The 24,555-nt window shown below is 36.2% G+C and overlaps 1 protein-coding gene and 1 non-coding gene across 4 annotated transcripts in view; one reads left to right on the forward strand and one right to left on the reverse strand.

Annotated features, from left to right (window-relative positions):
* The window catches only part of CADM2 (cell adhesion molecule 2), a 384,704-nt gene that overhangs the window by 22,993 nt on the left and 337,156 nt on the right, over window positions 1-24,555 (reverse strand). For all 3 annotated transcript variants that reach the window (XM_026664092.2, XM_087966630.1, XM_087966629.1), the window contains 2 exons: window positions 24,268-24,446; window positions 11,726-11,848 (listed from right to left, as the gene is read on the reverse strand). In XM_026664092.2, coding sequence (XP_026519877.1) covers window positions 11,726-11,848; window positions 24,268-24,446 — 302 coding nt within the window. The remainder of the gene's footprint in view (window positions 1-11,725; window positions 11,849-24,267; window positions 24,447-24,555) is intronic.
* LOC113409925 (U6 spliceosomal RNA) lies at window positions 1,636-1,741 on the forward strand. The gene has a single exon (XR_003370601.1). It is a non-coding gene; the product is annotated as a U6 spliceosomal RNA (small nuclear RNA).

Below are 24,555 nucleotides of genomic sequence, written 5' to 3' on the forward strand. Positions count from 1 at the left end.
AACTGGGAAGCATTGTTTTAGGGTTCCCTGGCCATTGCTGGTTCAGGCCACTGGGCATGCCAACCGCCCAACATTTCAGCCTCATTAAGAGTAAAATTTAATAAGCGGTCACAATGGCAAGTGGCAGTAGCTCAAGAGCCATGTCAAATTCTCAAAACAAATTGAAGCATTCTAAGTGTATCTCCTAAGCAACAGAAAAAGATGCTAACAAGCGCCATAAGGTACTAGAAAAACACATGAAGAAGTTCATGTGGGAGGATGAAGAAAATTCTCAAACCTCATCTCCTCCAGGCCTACTTCGGCTCCAATCTCCCTCTGCAACCACCCCTGAATCTGTCTGTGTAATCCAGATGCAGCGCAGCTGCACAAGATCAGGTAGCCCATCTAGATCAGTACAAGTGACTCGAAGTGACTCTGTGGCCACATTGCTCCAACAGCGGCCAGATTCTGTCAAGATGATGACTTACCAGAAAAGATCCCCACAAAGATGTGACTGTGGATGGAATTAGCAATACGCCAATGTATCTCTGCGGAGGTGCAGCATACTGCTCTGAACAACAGAGCGCTCCTTCTGACTAGAATTCCCTATAACTCCAGTCACTAAGCAGGACAGAGCATCCTTACCCTCAGGTATCTCTCCACAGGAGATTCTGTAGTTTCAGATATACTTCCGCAAGATATATAGAAGAAGCAAGGGCTATTGATCGGGTGGAGCCAGAGGACTCCGAGTTCTCCTGCTCAAATTCTCAAATTCTAGTTAGATTTGCATCGGCTCACATTAAAAGGTGATGGTTGATGCTACATCTTGACGACTAAAACAATGCTGGCATCATTTTGTTTATAAGAATTCCATGGCATTATCTGTTGAGAAGACACTTCCCCTCACAAGGATCTCCATGAGGGTCCAGGGGACATTTATGTCGATTACGGACCTCTTTCTGAGGTTGACTATTGGGCTTCCTTTTTCAGTTGGCAGCCCTTACAGAATTCTAGCAGCACAGTAACAGCGAGCACCAAGGCCTGTGTCCATCTGGTTAGGAAGCTGTTGAGGGCCAGTGACTGCAGGATCACCCAACTGCAATACAGGTCCTTGAAGGTGTTCTCTATTTGGCCTCATAATTTGATTCCATATTCAGTCATCTAATTATGAGTTTGGTAACAGCACAACAATTTATGTTAGTAGCTGTGCACAGATATAACAAAAATATTATCAATAATAACAATATTAATGATATCAATATTATTATGAATAATAACATAATAACAAATTGAATTTACCAAAAAAATGGGGGGAGCAAATATCAAGAGGATTCCCTGCCTCTGTTTATATCAGTCCTCTGAACCAGTCAAGAGTCCATTAATATCTCATACACATATAGATACATAGATATAGATATCTCACCTTGTGGGCTTTAGGTCAGAATCTTCAAGGGCAACCAAAAATACCCCCAGAGGACAATAAACCAACTCAAAGTAGGTAAAAACATCCTAGAGAGACCTCTAAAGCAACAAAGGATGCCAAGAGACACCAAAATGTGTTAGATGAGTATATCTTAAATTAAAAAAAAAATGCATGAGGGAGGTTGAACAGAAGTCTCAGTCCCCTTCCCCAGCCAGACTGGTCCCAGTTCCAGAGTGCTCACTTCAGCAGCACATATACTAAAATTGGAATGATACAGAGAAGATTAGCATGGCCCCTGCGCAAGGATGACACGCAATTTGTGAAGTGTTCCATATTTCACCTTGCCTCCATCCCTGGATCTCTCAACGCCATCCAGGAGAGCCTCAGAGAGACCGATTCAACCCAGGCCTTCAGCAGTGCTACTTGCCTGATGGACAGTTGTAGGGCCACACCAGAATTCCTCCTCCCAGAGGATATCCCTGACAAATTGAAGGCCTGGAGGGACATGGCAACTTGAAGAGGCATCGCAGCCGGGGCACAGTAGTAGTTGATGGCTAGGCAGCCTCCACAATATGACCTTGATTCTCACTCGATTTAGTTACTATGCAGAATAGACCTTCATTACCAGCAGGTACCTCCTTCAGGGAGTATTATATAATCCAGTTACACATTCACATGATGCACAGGATGAGGGAGAACTAGAGACCAGATGGAACAGGTTGAGGAAGGGTCTACTCACAACAGTGACCAAAATCTGTCAGAGGCAGATCCCCTAAAAAGGAGGGGCATGTCAAACATTGAAGGTATTAAGCCAGACCACCGACCTTCAGTCTGTTTCACCCTCAGACTTTTTTCAAGTCTCTGTTGTTTCAAAAAAAAAACCCCAAAAACCCCTACTTTCTGCCTTGATATTCCATTTCCCCTCGGCCCAACAATCGTTACTATAAGGGGGGGGGGTGTCAGATGATTTAATCTTCTCCCAACCGATAATGTAAGAGAAAGTCATAACTGTCCCACAGAGGTTCTTGGACCTCATCTAGAAACAAGGGGCCTCTTCAGTGGCGTATACCCTTCTTACAGGAAATGATAGCAAATTTTTAATTTGGTTTTCTCATTCTGCTAAATTTCTCATCACTACGATAGTAGATAAAACAATAATGGCAATTATCATCCTCCTCTGCAATTCCAACAGAAGCAGAAGAGGCTCTCAAGTCAAAGGATATACAGGGTTGAGTTGTCCCCATGTAGGGCATGTCGATCTGAAGTGAGGGCCATAAGAGCGGAGTTGGCCTCATCCCCACTTTTTTTACTAGATCGTCTCTCAGGTTGCTCCACCATCTGAGGGAGATTATCTCAAATTCCAATATCAGGGCACACAAGGACGCCGCAAAACTCTATTAAATTATCTGCTCAAGCCAGGGCATCTCAGGTTACTCCTCGCCTACTGCTATGGCTCAGACATTGGCAAGCAGATATCACACAACTAATGGAAGCTTGCTTCCTCCCCAATATAGGGAGATAATTTGATTGGTGGTGCCCCGACCTATCTCTGATAGAGACTAGAAGCAGAAAATAAGTTCCTCTCTTTTCATAGACCCCAAAATAGTCCTTCCCAGCTTTTTGGAGGGTTCCTTTGTTCCCTCTACCAGGGACTTTTTCTCTCCAGACTCCAGGGACCATCTGGACACATGAATCACCAATAGTCAGATAGTTTCCAATCTGGAGATAGATACTGAAGGGGAGGGCAGAGCAAAAGAATCTCTTGAGGAACATGAAATAGAGGTCTCCAAGGCACAACATAGGCCTCATGACTGTGCCCCTACTGGTGGAAGGCTCAAGCGTTTCACGGACAGATGGGATGCCTCTACCTCTGTTTCCTGGGTTAGAGGTATCAGAAGATTAGGCCTGGCTATAGAATTTCCATCCTCTCTCCGGAACCTTTGCATTACTTGCCTTCTCTCTGGGGATCCTGTTAAAGGGAGCATGACGGAGATAGCTATTGTTCATTTATTGGAGATCCAGGCAACCAACCTGTGGCACCAGATCAGCAGGGGCAATTTTAGTTTTAAAATGACTTAATTGATCCATAGTTCATAGGAGGCTTAAGATGAGTATACTGACCTCCATACTTCTGAGCTTCAGAAGGGGCGATTTTCTACCTTCCATTGACTTAATGGAGGCCCATCCCCACATTTCAATTAGATCCTCACATAGCAAAACTCTTAGTTTTTGTTATAATACTCAATGTTTTGAATACATTGCATTGTCCTTTGGGTTGTCATCTGCCCAAGGTTCTTACGAAGGTTCTGATGGCTCTGGCTGTTCATCTCAGGGGAACATCTGTTAGACGGCAGTGTTATTTATATGACATTTCATTATTATCTTGTTCATATAAACAGGCAAAGGGGAGGCCTTAACATCGGTCATCACTAGGAGAACTTGCAGTCCATCTCTCATCAGCCACGCATATGCCATTTTCTTGCACGGGGCTACAATCTTACAGCCTCTTGTAGTGCTTTGATATGACACGTGGGACCTCAACAAGGTCCTTACCGCACTCAAGAAAACTCCCTTTAAGTCCATGTAGACCATGCATCTCCATTCCTCACATACAAGGTGGTTCTCTTGGTTGCCATTACATCGGCCAGTTACATCTTGTAGTCTTGTCAGTTAGACAGGAGCTCTGTATTTTTCACACAGACAAAGTGGTCCTTAGTCCAGATCCATCTTTCACCCATAGATAATTTTGGGTTTCCACAGACCATAGGAACTGATACTCCCGTACATTTGTCTGAAACCGATATAAAATCTGGCACGACAATGCCACAATCTAGATGTAAGGCAAGCTTTCTGCATATATTTCAACTGCACAATGTGTGTTAGGAAACAAAGGTTCTCTTCGTTTCTTTTCAACCACCCACCATTGGGTGCAAGACCCCTTCCTCAATGACCAGTAAGTGGCTGAGAGCACAATTCCCAAATCCTATGAGACACAATCTCTTCCTGTACTCAGGGGCATCACTGCTCATTTGACCTGGAGCGCTGCAATGTTGACAACATAGGCCACAAGCGTCAATAGCGAAAATTTACAAGGCGACAACATGGGCCTTACCATCGCCTTTTATTTAGAAACTATTAGAATGATGTCTTCGCCTCTACGGAGGCTGCCTTTGACAGGAAAGTGTTACAAAGGGTCCATAGGGACCAAGAAAAGGGGAATCCGAACCAGACGGAAGCCCTCCCATAGGACACGCCAAGCTTTGGTATGTCCCAAACAATGGATGCTCTGAACAGCTCATCTGGAGAAGGGGCGTTGGTACTTACCTGACACGCCCTTTCTCTGTGAGCTGTGAAGAGCATTCATCCCCACCCTTATTCATCTGGTGGGATGCTATTCCGGCCAAGTATTAGAAAGGGTGAAGGAGAAGAAATATTTCATCACTTCGACTTCGCCATAACTGGGGACGCTAGGGAGGAGTCCCGTGGAGGAGGAGCATCCTCTCAATTAAAGCCCAGTTTATCAAATGAGCGACAGAAGCATCATCCCAAACAATGGATGCTCTTCACAACTCACAGAGAAAGGGCGTGTCAGGTAAGTACCAACGCCCCTTCTAATCCTGTCTTAAATACATAAAGCCAGCTGGGTGACCTTGAGCCAATCACTCTCATAGTCCTTGGAAAGCAAACTGTTACTGAAATGTTACCAAGAAAACTGCAGGGACTTATCCAGGCAGTTGCCAGGTGTCATGCCCCTGGTGGAGACTGACTCTGAGGGAGAGGAGGAACAGTCGACAGGGAGTGGAAATGTGGCTCCGGAGGTTGTGGAGGAGGCTGGGGAAGGGCAGAGGCTTGCTGAGCAGTCAGAGGAGGACCCAGGCCCATCATCCTAGGGCACGCAGGGAGGAGAGGATAAGGGAGAAACATGATCTACTCAGGAGGAGAGGGCCTTGATCCTCTTCATGGCTGCAGCTGTGACAACTGAATAAGAGAACGGACATGCGTACAGGCGAGTGCTGGAAACAAAGTGTGGAAATATCTCTAGTTTATGATTCCTCTCTGAGTTTGGCATCCTTCCCAGTGTGTGTTATCTGTGGACGTCCTCCAGCCCTTATCTTGCTTGGTTTGTCTTGCTTTTTTCTGTCTTCTTGTAATTGTTTGTGTGGGAATTTTTTTTCTTCCATCAAGAATATTCGGAGCTTGGAAGCAAAGTGAAGGAATAAAAGGAGCTTCACTTGTTTTCTGTCACTGTGTTTGTTTTGTATCCCACCCTGGGTCATCACACCAGGAGTCAACAATGACATAAAGACACCAAACAAACAAACATCTCTGAAACAATATTGTTCACTAATCTGCAAGTGTAACCGCATAAGGAAAAGAAGATAGAATCAGAAGTGCCCTGACAGCCTTGCAAAAGTGAATAGTTCTAATCATAATTATTATCAGTGAAATATTTTAATATGCTTAGCAATAGTTCAAATACATTACTAAAATTTGCTGGATTATTTCTGTTTCTTCTTCATTTTGACAAATTTAGAGCCAGATTTTCTTCATAGGTTCAGCACTTCAACTTATTTGGTTCTTTTGAAAGAATGTCCTTTTATGTGTCAGGAAATAAAGAATTGCATGTCTCTGTTTTCTTCCACATGTTGTCACTAATTTAAGCTTGGTCATAAGAATGCTGACTAAATTGTCAATTTTCACTTTGACCCACTAATGAAGCATTCACTCTAGAGAGATCTCCCACTTCTTTCAGGAAGTGATTCTACCATGTCAGGGCTATTCCTGAATGAAGGTTTACCACTTTCTTGAATGTCATATGATGGAAAAAACACCAACCTTTCTATCAGTCTTCTGTAACACTCCAGCTCAAATTAAATCCACTGATAGATCATTAGTACAAAAGATCATAATTGAATGATTTACAGCAGGGGTGTCAAACTCAATTTCATTGAGGACTGTATTAGGGTTGTGTTTGACTTCAGGAGGCTGGAGGGCTGTGGCCAGGGTGCCCGTGGCCAAGGTGGCCATGTTCAACTCGACATCCATTTTGGCAGTGATAGCTTCCTGCAGACTTTTACCAGAAAAAACAACTTGATAGGGCTGTGCACACATGCTGAGCTGTTTTCACTGACAGAGGGCTGTAGGAGGCCGTCACGGTTGAAACAGTGCCTACTGTTCCTGTCCCATTGGTTTTTTTTCTTATATGTATCCATTTCATGTATTCATAACTATGTTTATACTTATACCTGTTATCTTATAATTGCTTGGCAAAATAAAATAAAATAAAATAAATACAAAATAAAAACGTGAGGCCCTCCTAAGCTCTGTTTTCACTGGCAGAGGCACCGTGGGCCCATCCTTCACTGTTTCCAGATCGGCCCTGTGTTCAGAATTAAGCACTGGGTGGGCTGGATCCAGCCCACAGGCCTTGAGTTTTGACACCCCTGATTTACAGGGTCAACTTCCAGTTCACCATATTGTCAAATGGACTATATTTGGTTAGTGCTTTACCAGTCTTACACAGGTGGGTAGACAGTTCTAGTGTTATTGCTGTTAGTTGGGTTAGAAAGATAACCGGCATTAATTCTTATAAATTTCACTCCAATATTCAATTAAATATGGAAGAGAATGCTGGAAGGAAGTAGACATAGCATCAGCCATAACACTAAACAACAAAATACTCATGGTATTAGATTATGAAAATAATGTAACCACCTTGATGTAGGAATTCCTCCATAGAACCAGCAGCTCAAGACAAAATTACCTTGAAGAACAAGTGATCTGGAGAATGGGGAATGCTCACAATAGCCTACACTTGCTAGATGGACTGCTTATAATTAAATGAAGCACTGCTTACAGATAGCATAATAGATATCTCATGCTCCCAGAACTTAGAAAACATGAAGTGGAACAAGAAAAGATGTGTGGAGGATATTGTCTATTTATGTCTTCAATAAAAGGTTATTGGGACATCTTTGCTCTGGGAAAAACAGGAAATGAGGCCGAGCCCTTAGTTACATTTAACAATTAGAAAATTTGTTTCCTAAACAAATTTGTTGCCAGAAATTCAATGATCACATCAGCTACAAGAGATTTGTTATGTAGCCAAAGCCCTTAAAGTCTTAAATGCTCTCATAAAATATTTGGCAGAATAGCTAGTATTGTGGCAGAGACAGCACTGATGACAATACATATTTCACTTATCTTTAGTTTGCAAGACACCCAAAATATTGTAATCAGATGTTTTAAAATAAACCAAGAACAAGAGATTTTAAATATTTTATTCATTGGAAATATAGGTTCAGCAATAAATAAGGTGCTACTATAATCTTAAAAGCCAATTATATGTTTTGAATGTTCTGAGATGTCATGCACTATCTGGTGGCCTATACAGAGCAATGTAATATGAGCTGGAAAAAACAAAGAAACAAAAGTAGGATTGTAGTAAGAACAATGAGAATCTTTTCATATTCATAATTGATTGAATTTGCACTTAACAAAAACATCATAAGTCACTTTTTTCAGTGCCATTATAACTTTGAATGGTCACTCCACACAAGCAAAGTACCAGCAAAGGTGGGGAAAAACACTCCAGAGAAGTTCCTGAGACAGGAAGTCTAGTCCTGCCAAGAATGTAATAAGGGTCAATGGAGAGGCAGTTTCTGTAAGCAACACCAGAATGTTTCCTTCCTGCCTTCCTTACAGGATTAGGCCAGTAATTTCTTCTAACAACCGGTTCTCCGAACTGCTTAGAATGTTAACAACCGGTTCTAGCGAATAGGTGCGAACCTGTAGAATCCCACCTCTGTTCATTACCCAATTAGATAACTTCATCACAATGGTGATAGTCATAAGAACATAACACACAGATGGAACAAAAGTGAAAATATCTCTGACTAAAAAGTAAAATAAGACCTTTTGTGAAATAGGATGCTACTGATCAAAATAGATTTTAAAAACTTTCAAAGTTATTTCCTGAACTGTATGCAGATAAAAATATGTTTGGAATAGATATATTTACAGTCAAATTAAAAATGTTACTTTTTGTGGAATATAACTAATAGTGTATGCCCATGGTCATAAAAATCAGTTTGGTATGTATACCTTAATAGTTAAGATGGAGTTTTCATTACATACTCTACGAAATGATACATTATTTGGTTGCATTTTCTCCATTCCTGTTTGAAATTATTGTTTTAAGCATATTTAGACAGAAGAGTTTCAGTGATCCTGAGATAGAAACAGAAGTTAGAAACTGAAAAGCAGGGCTACAATATAGTGCTTCTATCACAGAGTGACCCAATGATATTTTTAAAATATAGATATTTAAATGTAAGTTGATTTAAATAGATGTGACTGTATAAAGACATTCTAAATGTTTTTTGAAGACATTCCAAAAAGGTTGAGATTCTCTTTTTAAAAAACTATGCTGTTCAATCTGAAAACACACTGTTAAACCTACATGTATAATCTCTTAAACTCATGTTCAATCAGACATTCAGATGCCTGTCCAGGGAAAAGAGCTGCGCAAAACATACTGTTCTGTGCCTTCCTGAAAGAATACAAAACCCTTGGAAATTATTTCTTGAGAACTGAGGAACCTGCAGAGCAGAGCAGATTATAAAATGGCATTTCGTGCTATGCTCCTCTTTCACAGATATCTCTACCAATTTTTTGATTTTGCCCTTTCTAGCTCAATCCTGTGGTACCAAAGGCCATTTCAATATCATTCAAGTGTCATGATTAAATGAATACAGATGGTGTTCAATTTACAACATGGGTGTCAAACTTGTGGCATCACATTGCTGTCACATGATGTTTTGCTATGTTTTTTCCCTTTGCGGAGCTGGAGTGGGTGTGGCCTGCACGTGATGCATCCGGCTGTCAGTTGGACACCCCTGACTTACAACTACAACTGGCCCCCAAAATTTCTGTTTCTAAATGATATCATTAAGGTGAATTTTGTCCCCTTTTATAATTGTTCTTGTGCACAGTTCTTAAGTAAATCACTTTGGTTGCTAAGTTTATAACACTGTTGTTAAGTGAATCTGGCTTCCCCATTGATTTTGCTTCTCAGAAGGACACACATCAACCGTCATAAATATGAATCAGTTGCTAAGCATCTGGATTTTGAACACATGACCACAGGGATGCTGCAATAGTGATAAGTGTGAAAAACCATCATGTCACTTTTTCACTGCCATTGTAACTTCAAATGGCCATTAAATGAACTTATGTAAGTCAAGGACGATCTGTACTTGCATGGATGGGATGCTACCAGTCTGCCCTGTTCTATAGAACTGATAGCTCAGAAGAGCAGCAGACACCGAACCGGTTCTGTGTTTGTTGCTGTTTGGTCTACCCGCCCGCCTGGGCTCTTTTATTTTATTTATTTATTTGGTTTGTCAATTGCTTACAAGATAATAGGTATAAGTAAAAACACAGTTATGAATACATGGGTACATATAAGAAAAATAAAAGAAACAATAGGACAGGGACAGTAGGCACGTTGGTACGCTTATGCACGCCCCCTACAGACCTCTTAGGAAAGGGGTAGGTCAATAGTAGACAGTCTAAGGTTAAAGTTTTTGGGGTTTGGGGAAGAAACCACAGAGTCAGGTAGAGTATTCCAGACATTGACCACTCTGTTGCTGAAGTCATATTTCCTGCAATCAAGTTTTGTGCGATTAACTGTACAATCAAGATCAAAGGAAGTACTAATACCACTCTATAAAGCCTTAGTAAGACCACACCTAGAGTACTGCATCCAGTTTTGGTCACCACATTATAAAAAAGATGTTGAGACTCTAGAAAAAGTACAGAGAAGAGCAACCAGGATGATTGGGGGACTGGAGGCTAAAACATACAATGAACGGTTGCGGGAACTGGGCTTGGCTAGTCTAGTAAAGAGAAGGACCAGGGGAGACATGATAGCAGTCTTCCAATATTTGAGGGGCTGCCACAGGGAGGAAGGGGTCAAGCTATTTTCTAAAGTGCCTGTAGACCAGACAAGGAATAATAGATGGAAACTGAACAAGGAGAGATTTAACCTGGAAATAAGGAGAAACTTTCTGACAGTGAGAACAATCAACCAATGGAACTTGCCCTCAGAAGTTGTGGGAGCGCCATCACTTGAGACTTTCAAGGAGAGATTGGACTGCCATTTGTCAGAAATGGTGCAGGGTCTCCCACTTGGGTGTGGGGGGGTTGGACTAGATGACCTAAAAGGTCCCTTCCAACTCTGATTATCTGTTAACCTTGAGTTTGTATCTATTGTTTGCTCTTGTGTTGTTATGGTTGAAGCTGAAGTATTCATTGACAGGTAGGACATTGCCTGTCCTTTATTTCCTGCTTTTTCAACCTCAGCTGTTTTGCGTGGCACAGCTGAAGTTGAAAAAGCAGGAAAAAAGAGGCTTTTCAAACTCTGTGCACCTGGCACTCTTTTCAGCTGTCCGGGCGGCACAACTGATTTTTTTTTTTACATGCGCACACAACACGCGTCAGGTGTAGTCACCGAATCAGTAGCCACCGAACTGATAGCAAAACGTAGTTACCGAACCGGTAGTAACACCGGTTAAATCCCACCCCTGTGTATTTGTAATGGAATTTTTGTTTTTATTCAGCTTACTTAGCTGAAATCATGAATTCAGCTATAAGATTGTAAAGTGCACTTATAACTTAAATGTATATAACAACATAGGTTGGAGGTACAGTAAGAGGGGGAAACTGGGAAGGTGGCAGACTGCTTTTATACAGTACATTTACCTTCCTATAATTTTCTACCGGTAATATAAGATGCATTAGACTTCCAAAATATAAAGTAAACTTCATTGAACAATGCCAGTATAAGAAATTAGAAAGCCCTATCATTTTGTTCACTAAACAAAATTATGAAGAAATTACACTAAAATCATTAATCAAACAGTTCTAAATAAATATATGGTTAAGTACAAATCTTTTGTACAAAGACAATATATTAGCAACAGAACACATATCCTCTTAAGAGATAATGTTAATTTAAAATTAAGTAGGTTTGCTTCTAGCAGAAGTTTAATATGATAAACTTCAAGGAAGCAATTACTTAGGAAAGCAGTTAAAACCCACCCACATTCATAAATGTCATGAGAGAAAATGCTGTTGAATCATTCACAGCTATGTTAATTGCAGACAACCAAACTGGACTTCTTACTTATCAAAACTAAAATGTGCACACAATGTGCACACATTTTTCCTTTAGCATTTTGATAATTCTTTAATTCTCTAGCCCTGTGAGAGCCTATTTATATCGTGATTTTATGGCCATAACAAAGAAGTATACTGTACCTCGGGTGTTGATGCCTGTTGCCGATGTGACTGTGCCTATGTCTGTTAAGGCTACAGTGGCTGTGACAGTTGCAGTGGTAGGGGAGGGGATGACAGTGGTGGGAAGCAAAATGTTGGAAACATCTGGTGAGTGGAAAAAAATATAACATAAAATCATATCATGCAAACAGAGAGAAGCAGCATAACAATGATTCAGCTTGTCAATACACATGTGTAGAAAAAGTATCAATTAAAACATGCTTAGCACAGATTAACAAAGGTAAGGTAACATACTTTGAAATTCTTAACATCAGATTTCTCTCTTTCTCTTTCTTTCTCTCTCTCTTCTTTTTTGAATGCTCAAATAGTATCAGACTGAATTTTGGACCAACCAATGAAGATAATTGTTCAAAAGAAAAGTTTTAAAGTCAGAGAGTAAATCTTTATGAAAAGAATTCATTTCTTTGCTAAGCCATTTTAAATGCCTTGTACGGTAATAAAGCAAATATGGATGAAATAACATGCTGTGTCAGCGTGGGAGATGACAACACAACATCATCATGCTAAAATAAATACACGTGTTAAGTGATGGTTGTATGTTAAAACACCTACTTTTCAGACAGACTCAATGAAAAAAATGTGAGCAAACGACTACTAACTCTAAAAGCTGCTGGTTTGGGTTTGCTTGTCTTCTTCCACATTTTGTTAGAGACACAGTCATCTGCTAAGACCCAGAGCAGAAAACACATAAAAAAAACCTTAACTTTTATAGGGTTCACTATTGTTCAACAGCATTGGTGAATATTATGTGTATAATATAAAGAAACAGTTTATTAAACTTAATATTTAGTGGGGGGAGTTTGGGGAGCTATTCACCTCAATGTGCTAATTAACTGAGTGATCCATAGAGGACACTTACCAGAAGAGAAACAAACAAGCATTATCAGTATTCAGATCATATTCTAAACCAAGAGCTGCTGCATGTCAGTCTAAATGAATTACTGATAATCACACCATAAATTCCCTATTCCAATTCCATGTGTGTGTGTGTGTGTGTGTGTGTGTGTGTGTGTGTGAAGTGTATAAGATACATATTTCAATTCTGTAAGTGCAATAAACAGAGGATGGAGAAAAAATCTTCACTGCCTAAAATCTTCACTGACTGAATCAAAGATTGTTGTTGTTTTTTGTTAAAAAGGCACAGAAGAAAAAGAAAACATGGAAGAAAACCATTGAAAATGTTCAAAAACTTGGCTTTAAGCACTGTGTATCTAGGAAACTAGCCACATAGACAGAGTTAAAAACGCCATTAGTTCAGGAATAGCTAATGATATCTTTGGAGGATAATACAAGTGAGAGATACAGCTTTCCTTTTCTTTGAAAACCAATATCAGAGCATTATTAATGTGCATACATGGTAAAGAAAATCAGGCAGTATCATATAGGAGGATTATTTTCAAAGCACAGAATTGAGGTTTAGAATATTTTATGTATACCAGCAGCCTCCATTCACAGCTAATTATTCCACTAGACTTTTTGATTTTAGACCTATTCCTAATTTTCATGCATTACAAATTATATTGCCATTTCAAAAGACTGCCCGTCTTTTCCATAGTTAATACATTTGAGACACCCCAAAATGTCACACTCCCATTCCCAATTAATTAGAGCAAATATTATTATTCTCTAACATTTACTTCTGCAAAATTTTCACATAGATATCTATATAACTCTGTGCTTACATCCTTAACATATTAACATTTAAAAAAGTTCCTCAATAAGAGATAACCCTGGTTATCAAAATTAAGGCAGGCTTTTCAAAATTTAATGTTGCCACATTAATCACAAGGACAAACTACAACATTGCCTGGAGAGAAACTGCCATGACTATTAAACAGAACTGACATTAGTCAACATTAATCATGGATGCTCTTTTTTTAAAATAAACAACTTGTGCATTTCTTAGCATTATTATGCAAACAGCGTAATTCATTTAAAAATGGATAGGTTAGCAATCATGCAAAAAAAAAAAAAAAGGCTAGAATTTCAGAGTATTTTGCCATGTAATAAATATTTTACAATTGCTCCAGAAACTGGCTGAGAAAGTATTTACATAACTGAATAGATGCTTCATAAATGTATATGTGAACTACACCACAATCCTAGGCCAAAATCCAGTTTTATGTAGATTCAAAGTAATGTAAAGGGGAAGAACAATCACTGAAGACCAAGTAGAGGTTCCCTGTCTTTGCTAATATATGGCAAGACTAATAAAAACAAAACACAAAATCTGTATCATGAGCTGTTTCTCTGGCTTTGGGAACAGAACATAAACTAAAACTTCCCTTAACATAGCTATAGTGCCTGTACATTGTAACTTAATTTTATGTCATAGAAAATTAAAACTTGGAACTGCTGTTGTTTCAAATAGGAATGGAAAGACAATCACCAATAGATGACAATAAAGTTTTTTGGGGGGCGGGGGAATCAAACCTTACACAAGATGTTCTGATAAATGAATTTTGTCAAGAGAGATATAGTAAAATTATCATCTTATTAATTGTCTCTAAACTCCTGACTATGAAATCTACTCAAGCAAATGCCACATGGTGGAATAAAAGTGCTTTCATTTCACTGTTAGTTTGGGGTTTTTCCCCCTTGATATGTGACTTAATTGACAAGTTTCCTTTTTTTACCCTTCCTTCATGCTCTTTAATATCTTCAACATCAGTTTTATGTAGGCCATGAACTGTGGTCTTCCTTGGAAAAGAATGACCGTGCAAGGTTAGAGCTGCAAGATAATCTATAAATTGGATTAATGCATTACATTTAGGGATGCAATTGAAAAAGATGCTTGCAGGTTCCAATCTTGGAAGGGCTCAGCAGTTCAAAGCCAATTAATTTGTACAAATTGGGCTATTTCATACCAACTACTTATAAGATGTCCTTCTCTCATATCATCCTTTGCACTAATATCTTCAATAACCTAAGAAAAATGGTATCTTAACTTATTGTGCCAATGTTGTTTTTATTTCAGCACCAAATTTGTCCGCACATTCAATGTTTTTATTGTATTTGTAATTTTTTTTTATTAGCTGGTCGAATATTCTTATGCCTGTTATTTTGTAAATAATGTAATAAATTATTAAATTATTATATAGCTCCAAGTAAGCCAGGATTATTTTAAAAATATTTTAAACATATATATGTTTTGATGTGGTGTCATATAAATTCAGCAGAAATGATTATAGCTTGGATCCTTAAAACTGTGAAATTGAACTTAGTTCATAGAATAATCTTAACTATTTCCACTTTGTCACTGGAATCAAATATATCTTTAGGTCACTTTGAAGCTTGGGATTCTTTTCCAGAAGCTGGTGGTCTTGGAGAAGTAGAAATCTGAGACTTTGTTTTGCTTCTCCCAATTACAAGAAATTAATTCATGCATATATTTTTTCTAATGGTAGACTTTGTTTCTGATTGTTTTTGGTTGCTTGATGTTGCCTCTGGCACACAATGTGTTTCATTATAATTGATGTTGTTATTATGATTTTTCTTTGATTGCCACTTTGAGTTGCACATTGATTTTTGTGGCTATATAAATTGATCACAGTAACAAAAACCAAAAACAAACTATTCAGAGGTATGTCTAGTAACTCATGCATTCTGCATTAATTTCTTATTACCACATTTAAACATATTAGCAGGTTGGACACACCAGAAATCCTACACTTGTGCTCATAACAAAAAAGGAAAGGAAATCCACAAAACTCTACAGAATAGGAACATAAGAGTTAGAATATAGCCTCTCCAAGCAATAAGGAATTGAATTGAAATGAATCAATTTTCATGTGTTTTATTACACATTTTCTATATTATATAAGTCATTGACCCGTACTTCCCAAATATCCTTTGATGAAATAAAGCAGTGGGTTATTTACTATTTAGGATGGCTTCACAGTACCTCCATAGATAGTGGTATAAATAATTAAAATGAAATAGATTAAATGCTAGAGAAAAAATGACTAATAAATTATATAGTTTAGTTTGGGACATTCCTTTTCTTCTTATTAAACAACTGGTGACAGAAGAGGAAAACAAACATACGAATCCTAGAATCTAATGACAGTATACAAATAAATATAAGGAAGAATTTATAATTGATTTAAAAGGGCTTTTCTAATAAAAATGACATCATGGCAAAGATTTGGATTAACCTTAAACATATTTCTATTGCACTGCATTAAAAACTTCAAAGCACATTTGGATGATGTTGTGAACTAAATTTTAGAATGTATTCACATGATAATCTTACTCTCTGGCATAATCCCAATTAAAAATTTCCAGTAAAACATTTTTGGCTTTTTGAAAAAAAACAGACAAGTTATCGTCAAATTATTAAACATTTGACTAATCCCTAACTAATACCTTAAAAATGTCAGCTTTTTAAATTAAACAGCTCAGTTCTGAATATCACAGTCTCTTCCAGATGCCATACATACATACATACATACATACATACATACATACATACATACATACATACATACACACATATCATGGTTGATACATGAAATAACTGGCTCAAAAATCAGGAATACTTTTTTTGTAAAAAAAAAAAAAAAGGTTAAACTGTTAATGGTAGCATTGGAAAATAATATGGTACATGATGCAATAATAATGTGCTTTTTGGAAAAGACTTTTCACATGTTGGATGATGTTAAGCATGGCAGCAATTTTACCTGAAGCCACTATCAAATCATGGTGCTTAGATATTTGTAATAGCTACTGAACCTAGATAGCATCACGTCCTAGCACATTCTATATGACTGCTAAGTTTTCATTGCATGAGAAGTAAGATTTAGGGCAGCATGATTTTCTACTGGCTCCAGAATGAGAAGGAATATGGAAAAACAGATGAGAGACACTGGCTCTTCATAGGAGCCCCAAAGCAGAGGGGGTTTCATCTTTTTATTGTTTATTTAAGGCCACTTATCAAAACACTTATTTTTATTTGAAATCAATATTCCATAAGTTATAGTACAGACAATAACTATAAAGAAATAATAACATTTTGGGGAAAAAAGTAGAAAACAGAACAAAACTTTAGTTTGCTTTGGAACTCTAAATTTGGCTAAAACAACTTTATTTTAACTTTTCATGAACTCTGGGAGAAAGGAAGCGGACTGGTACTAGTGATAGTTAAAATAATAGGCAAGTAAAATCTGAAAATATATTTTACTTCTTGAAAATAGGATAATGGGGTCAGGAGCTGGATATTTTTAGGTCATTCAGTGATGCGTGGAATTGGAAAGTAATTCATCAAAATCAGAGAGGGACTGGAAAACAGCAACTGGATATAAGAAAGTGAACAGTTAGCTGCCATGTAGCAAGTCACATTTGGCTTAGTAACCTTAACAGGACAACAAAAGGCAGAGGTGATGGGAAACAAATATGTGATTGACCTGCTGGAGAAGAAGCTGTACAGATCTCTGTTGGAAGTCTCCATTGTCTGAATCTCTATCAGTGCTAGGCAGTTGTCTTCTTCAACAACCCAGGTCAAGTCTAACCCAATCAGTCATAGAAAGAAGCACATTTTTATATGAATGAGTGAATTTTATTCCACTCTCCACTCTTCTTCTCATAATTTTTGTTTTGTTCCTGAGCCTCAATGTCTTGTGTTGCTCATCAGATAAGATTAGGTTTCTCCAGAGACTGGTAACCACCTATCTACATTGGTACTGTAAGTCATAAGCCATTAACTGTATATAAAAAACAAATATTGACTCATTGGAGTAAATTACTATGCAACAAATGCAATCAAAATGAAATTTAGAAGCATTACATATTCAAACTATTTAGGAAATGTGAGTGGTTATGAATACATTTTCATGAATTCAGTAATTGACTAAAAATTCAAATTCAGAATTTGAGTAGTAATTCAGACAGCAACAGTTTTCATTTGTTATATAAGATATATATGTACTGTATATACCTGGGCAGCTATCCTGTCTTTTATGATGAGAGTCAATGAAAATTAAAAGTTATTAATACTAATTGTGTCCAGAAAATAAATTGTAAGTAATTTCTTGATAAAAGGTTACACAATATAAACAATGTAACAAGGAACAGAGTGAGTAGATTAATTGGGTTTATAAAAATATAAGACTTGAAATATGGAAACTTGCTATCATTGTTACTTATCGTTCCCTTTACCAACTGCTATTGCATTTCTTTCTCTGCTTTCTTTTTTACTGCCTTGCTTGCCTGAGTACTCTAGTTTATTTTATGAAATAAAAAATGAAGCAAGGACCAAGCAGCTGGTACTCACAATTGTTTAGAATCTTGAATTGCAAGGTCCTTGAGAAAGCTCATTGATGCAAATTGATATCTCTATTGTAGCTTTTTCCATACAAGGAGATTGAAGCCTAATAATTTGTACTATGATAATATATTAAAGGATGGTTGAATGTTCAGAAAGCAAAAATGTTCAGATTTAATCCATAGTACTGAGCAAAGAAAAATTTACTCTGGGATGCCCTGATATTGACTTTGTTACATCCTTTCCAAAACAACCTCTGGTTCATAATGACATGGCACCTCTTGCTTGGTATCAAATTGGTAGCTAGCTCCTGCTACCAATCTGTTCTAGGTGTACAGTATGTCACCTGAAGTCTACAATTAGTCACTATCTACCTTCCTTAATCTGACTGTTGATAAAAAACTAAAATTATTGTTTTAAAATAAAATAAAATATAAATGCTAGAATTAAAATGCAGAGATTCAAAGATGAAAAAGATAAACTCAAGATCTATCCATATCATGATGAAACAACTTGCTTACAGGAATAATTCAGAAGAAAATGCAATGATCCAAGCAGACCATAATATAGCTACAAATTACCTGTTTTCTGCTCCAAAAAGATTGGTGTTTCAGATTAATATTACAGTTTAAAAGAAAATAGTGTAAATCAGATTTCTTTATAGATAAACAGGCAGATGAAAAAAACTGTAAGGTTTCTTATTTGGTTTAATAACTTGTACAGAAGTATAAATTTGTACAATTTATAAAAAAATAAATCTATAACAAAATGGTTTTTATTTGTTTCTTTAGAAATAGCTGCTATTTGAAATATATGTTTCTCTATTTCAATTTTCCTGGACTTTCCCTTTGTTTGTGATTTCAAAATTTAATCTGAAGCTACAGGGAATATGAGATAAACTCTGTTCTTTTCCAGCTTCGGTTCAGAAACTTCTCTTGGAGATCCATTCTTTATTTTCAAAACTCTCTCACTTCCCAGCCTGGCCTTTATGTACAAAACAAAGAAGATTTCTCCCTCATGGGAATGTGCATTCTGTACCTGGCCAGCAGCTTGTATTACTGCGAATGTCTGACAAGTACACACATTTAGAAGTCAGGTATTGCAAGTTTTTTTTTTTAAACAGAAAGAGAGTTGTTATCTTTTTCCATTGCACAGGTTTCTAGAGCGGTTTGCTAATATCATTACCATAATAATTCATCTGGGTCCCATATTCAGTGTTCAAATCTTCCAGTCAGATTGGAAAACATGTACAGTATTTTGGCTAGCTAATACAAAAATAAATATACTAATTGCCTAAACTTGAAAAACGACAATTTTCTAGAATTGAGTTTATATCTTTAGATAATTTCAGCGATTATGCCCGATGTGGAAGCATGATTTTAAACGTTGCATTGTGAAGAAAGTTTCTGTGAACCTATTTTAATAATATAAACAAAAATGTTGTCACCAGATATTTGTTTTTTTATAATTCTGTAACTAATGCAATGGTGCTTATTTATTTCATTTGTTTGTATCCCACTTTTATTATTTTTACAAATAACTAACTCAAGGCAGTAAACATATCTAGCATATCTTCATCTTCCTCTTTTTTCCGACAACAACAATCCTGTGAGGTCAATTGGCTTAGAGAAAGTGACTGTCCCAAGGTCACCCAGTTAGCTTTCTAGTGCGGCTAAGGCAGAACTAGAACTCATAGTTATGACCTGCTGCCTTAACAACTAGACCAAACTGATATATTCACAAATAAAATACAAAGATGATTTTTTCCAAAGTTCAATTCCAGTTGCTTATACAAGATACTGATTTTGCTTATACAAGATACTGATTTTGTCATTTGTGATTGAATAAGCTGTTCAGACATTCCCTGCTGTTGTTTCATCACAGTTAGAACCTCAGTTTCAATGTAACTTATCAAGTAGTTTCTTAAATCAGAATGGTTTAAAATGTAACTTTACAACAACATTAAAAATATTTTTAAAAGTAATCCTTTGCGTTGCAATGAGACCGGTTTTAAGAGGTTCTTTATGCTCATATCTTGCTGATTAATTACCATGAATACATTAAAATATTTTTAACCTTTTCTTATTATATTTCTATGTAAAAACTTTACAATCACAAATCAGAAAGTAACATTGCACTCTAATAATTCAGTAAAAATGCAATTTTTCTATATCAAAACTAATTTGATGATAGTGGTTTCATTCTTTATATAGTGTTAATGAAACAGTAATATATTTGATTCAAAAAGATGTAATATAGATGTAATTCACAATGCTATCCATATTTTAAAACAAATAGATATAGAAAGTATGTGTGAGAGAGAAAATAATTGTTTTTTTTAAAAAATGTTTAAAATCATTTAAATCAGGGCTGTCAAACTTCTGGCCCATAGGCCAGATGTGTCACATGCTGGCCACGCCCATGCCCAGTTTAGCAAAGGGGGGGAAAGTCCTGAAACGTCACATGATGCTGCTGTGATGACGTGAGTTTGACAAATTTGGAAAACTGAAATATAAAATTTATATTTGAGCCAGTGATTTAGGCAACTGTTTATTTCTTAAAGAATAAATAAATTCCCCAAGATTCTAACCAAATAGCCTTTGGAATACTAGATTTGCTTCAGCTGTCTTTTTCCATTGCACAGGTTTCTAAAGAAGCTTTAGGATAGTTTTATTTTTTTTATCCTCCTATAAACTGAGGTGACTTATTATTAATTATAACATTAGAACTGTTCAAGATGCTTACCCCAAGTGTTGAATCAATGCAAAATTAATACTTAAAAAGACATAGGACTATTCAATATTAAATTAACTAGGAAGCATTTTTTTCTCTCTTATTCAAGCTACAAGCTGAATTGCTAGCTGACTTTCAACCTTAAATTTGATTGATTTTACAATCTAAAGTGAGAAAGAATTGTGTGAAAAGCACAAATATACTTTTGTGAAGACTCCAAATACCGCAATTTCCTAGTCCGCTGAATTTAGCAATCAGCTCAGGTTCTTTTTCTTTTCAGTGTGAGATAGAATGATAGATCACTAGAGAGACAGACAGACAGACAGAGAAATTGACTGACTGACTGACACATTTGTGTATGTGCATATATGATCCATCAGGGTTACTTTTATATTTCACGTTTTAAGAATCACATCATGAGAGGCTAGAAAAACAAAATAAATTTACATATACATTATGAATGGATATGTTTTTGGTTTAGATTCATAATACTTCAATTCATTGTATACTGATACGATAAACTTTAAGCCAATGTAAGGTTTACAGTTGTTTTCAAATTTCTAAAATCGAGAACAGAAATTAAGAACTCAGAGAAAGGAACTAGAGAGAATGGTGCTAATATTTAAGCCATGACTGCTACAATTTTTACTCTTTCCCATTTTTTACTCTTTTATAAGAAACAAATTTTTGAGGCATAACTCATAATCATGTCACATGAAAAATTGGAGAAAAATGAAATGAAATGAAATGTCCTCAGCATATTTTTGGGAAGGAAACTATTTTCTTTTGGTGCTGTACTTCGTATTCTTAAACTGAACTGTTAAGAGAGAAAAGATTATCCTAAGTTCCCCTTACCCAACTATAGTGCTTATTAACTTTGTATTGGAAGAATATATTAAATGATAGAGACATTTTTTGTACAAAATGAAAATAAGGGTATGTCCTCTATTAAAAGTCAAAAACTTTCTCCCATTCACAATGAAAAGACAAAAAAATCCCATTGCAAGCAGTTCAAAACCCTATACTTATAGTCTTATTGCTCAAAAACAGGATAAGAATAAGAAATTGTCTATTTGTAACATCAAACTGTACCAAAGAAACATTTGACCACAAACACTGCTAAATAATGGAACTTTTAAAAACTTGGAAATGCCAGGAAAATCTTATGTTGTTTCCGACGCGTCTAGTGTTGCTTAAACTAACACCCTTTCCCTCACCACAAACTGCAATTATCCTCTGTAGTTCTAAATCTATATTTGCAGAAATTTAATTAGGATTTTTTTAAAGAAAAAAAAAGACCTCAATTACCCATTACAGAAAATGTCAGCAAGGTCAATTCTCAGCTACATAATATGAAAGACTACCAAATTACAGAATGTGTCAGCAACTAGGCAATGATAAACTTTTATCATTACAACATAATCTTTATAATGACACTTTTTTCTGATTCCCATTGAGCTAGATAATCAGATCAACAGGGTGCAAACAATTAACTAGTAGCGAAAGGAAAATGATTTAATAAACTTTAATGCACCCATGTTTCTAAAACACCTTTCATGCTATAGTACTAAAAATAAAAAAGCAAAATATGTTATGGTTTCTTTGCCATTTTTATAGCAGGATTAATATGAACGGAAGCTTGTATGAAGAAATGTATATTTCTCTGTTCATTGATAAAATGCTTTCTGAACAGAAACTTTCTTGAGTAGTGGGCAAGCAAAGGTCACTGGTACATGTGTTCTGTGGGGGGAAATTGGTGTATGTGTATGTATAAACTTTACATTAAAATTACGGAACTGATTTTGACTTTTGAAAATCATTGGGTTGCTATCACAAATTTTCTTTCCTAGTAGTTGTGTTTATATAAGCCGACCACAATGGTCTTTAAGGAAACATTAAAGAATTGCTTCATTCCACAGACATTGGATCAATGATGGAGTGTGCTTTCACTAATTGCTTTGTAATTGAGAAGTATGTAAGCTATGGCCTCCTGCTTCAGTTTCTTGTGCTCTTTTTGTATTTTTTTAAAATACTTGTTTATCTTTTGTAAGATGTTCAGAGTCACTGGTGAATGGGTGGCCCTAGAAATGCCCCAAATATATCAACTAACTAACCAGCCAACCAACCAACCACAAAATATCCATTTACCAGAAAATAATCAGTTTAATTTTGCCCCTGACTTTGTACCTAATTCATTATATCCCATTGTCAAACCTTTTCTGTCTATCATAGTCACTTTTTTGATTTTTGAAGAACTATAATGGATGATATTGCCAAAGAGTATTGTATGCCTGTTTGACACCTCTGTTTGGCACCACTTGCTTTCTACATACTAGTCAAATGGAATTTTATGAAGTGAAAAGTTGACAGAATATCTGGTAGGTGTTCAGGGATGGAGAAGGCAGTATCATGTAAGAGAACAATTTTTAAAGTTTGCTTTAAAAAGCAAGGAAACATATAAATAACTGAAACTTTTTGAAAATAATAGAACAATATCTGATCCAGTCACATAATCTCTACATCATAACAGTTGGTAGCAAAGTATTGAGTTCCCATTGAAAAAAGGGGAAGAAACAAAAATCACATTTTCTGGTTTCATTTATGTCACTTCAAAAATCTTAGATATACTTAATGAAACTTTTGATCCCTGAGATGATTCTGAAAATTATAGTTCAACAACACAACCACAAATGACTAAATAAAAAAGCTTATATATTTAGCTACAATGTAGCTAATAATCTTGAATCAACTGATGCAATAACTATTGATAAAATTAGTTCCGTAATGTTACTGCATATAAAGTTATTCTGAAAAATACTGCACATGAGTCTGCAGTGACTCAGATAAAATATTAACTGAAACATGAAAAATAAACATTTTGTACATATTGATTGTTATTCGCACTTTTTTTCTCAATACAGAAACACTGTTTTATAAGGATCTATATTCTTTTTTTAAAATTTTGGGTAAGGCCTGATTAAATAGAATCTGGGATATTCAGCTAATATCACAGGCAAGCAAAAAGATACCATGATCATTTTCTATATAAAACTCCTCATCGATAAACAACACTTTTGCAAAAAAAAATTTAAGACATCCCATTTGAAGCACTAATTTATATTTTGTTCAGAAGTTACAATTAGGTCTCCTTCACCAGCCCTGTTTAAGCACCCACTAGACAGTCATCTGTCTTGGATATTTGAATTTGGATTTGTGCAGTCAATGGTGCAGAACTTGAAAGCCTGAATGGCAAATTTTGTTTATGATTTTTCTCTCTCTCAGTCATTTAATTTATGTATGAAAACAACTTCCGTCAACAATATAATCTATCCCTCTTTCTGTTACATACACTTATCAACTCCAAACAACATTTAATACTTTTCCAAGTTTGTAACAGAACCAGCATAAATTTTAGAATGGTAATGTAAAAACATTTTTAAATAATATAAATAAAATTTATTACAGCACATGTAGATATGCAGTATCATATCAGTAATAAAGTACTCACCATGTATAATAAGAACATACTCTGCACTGTTTAGGCCAATAGAGTTTTCTGCTTCGCATCTGTAAGTACCATTGTCCGTTCTATTTAGGGGATTAATATGTAGCTCCCTACCATTGACAACCATTCTTTCTGGATCTGGTAATTCTCCACCATCCTTTGTCCATAATACTGGATCTGGTCTATAAAAAATATACATGATAAACTGTATTATTATTTATTATTATTATTATTATTATTATTATTATTATTATTATTATTATTATTATTATTATTATTATTATTATCTCT

The sequence above is a fragment of the Notechis scutatus genome, chromosome 5, assembly GCF_049901735.1.
Source record: "Notechis scutatus isolate UNSWTSFEM ecotype Mainland chromosome 5, rNotScu1.2, whole genome shotgun sequence".
NCBI classification, from domain to species: domain Eukaryota; kingdom Metazoa; phylum Chordata; class Lepidosauria; order Squamata; family Elapidae; genus Notechis; species Notechis scutatus.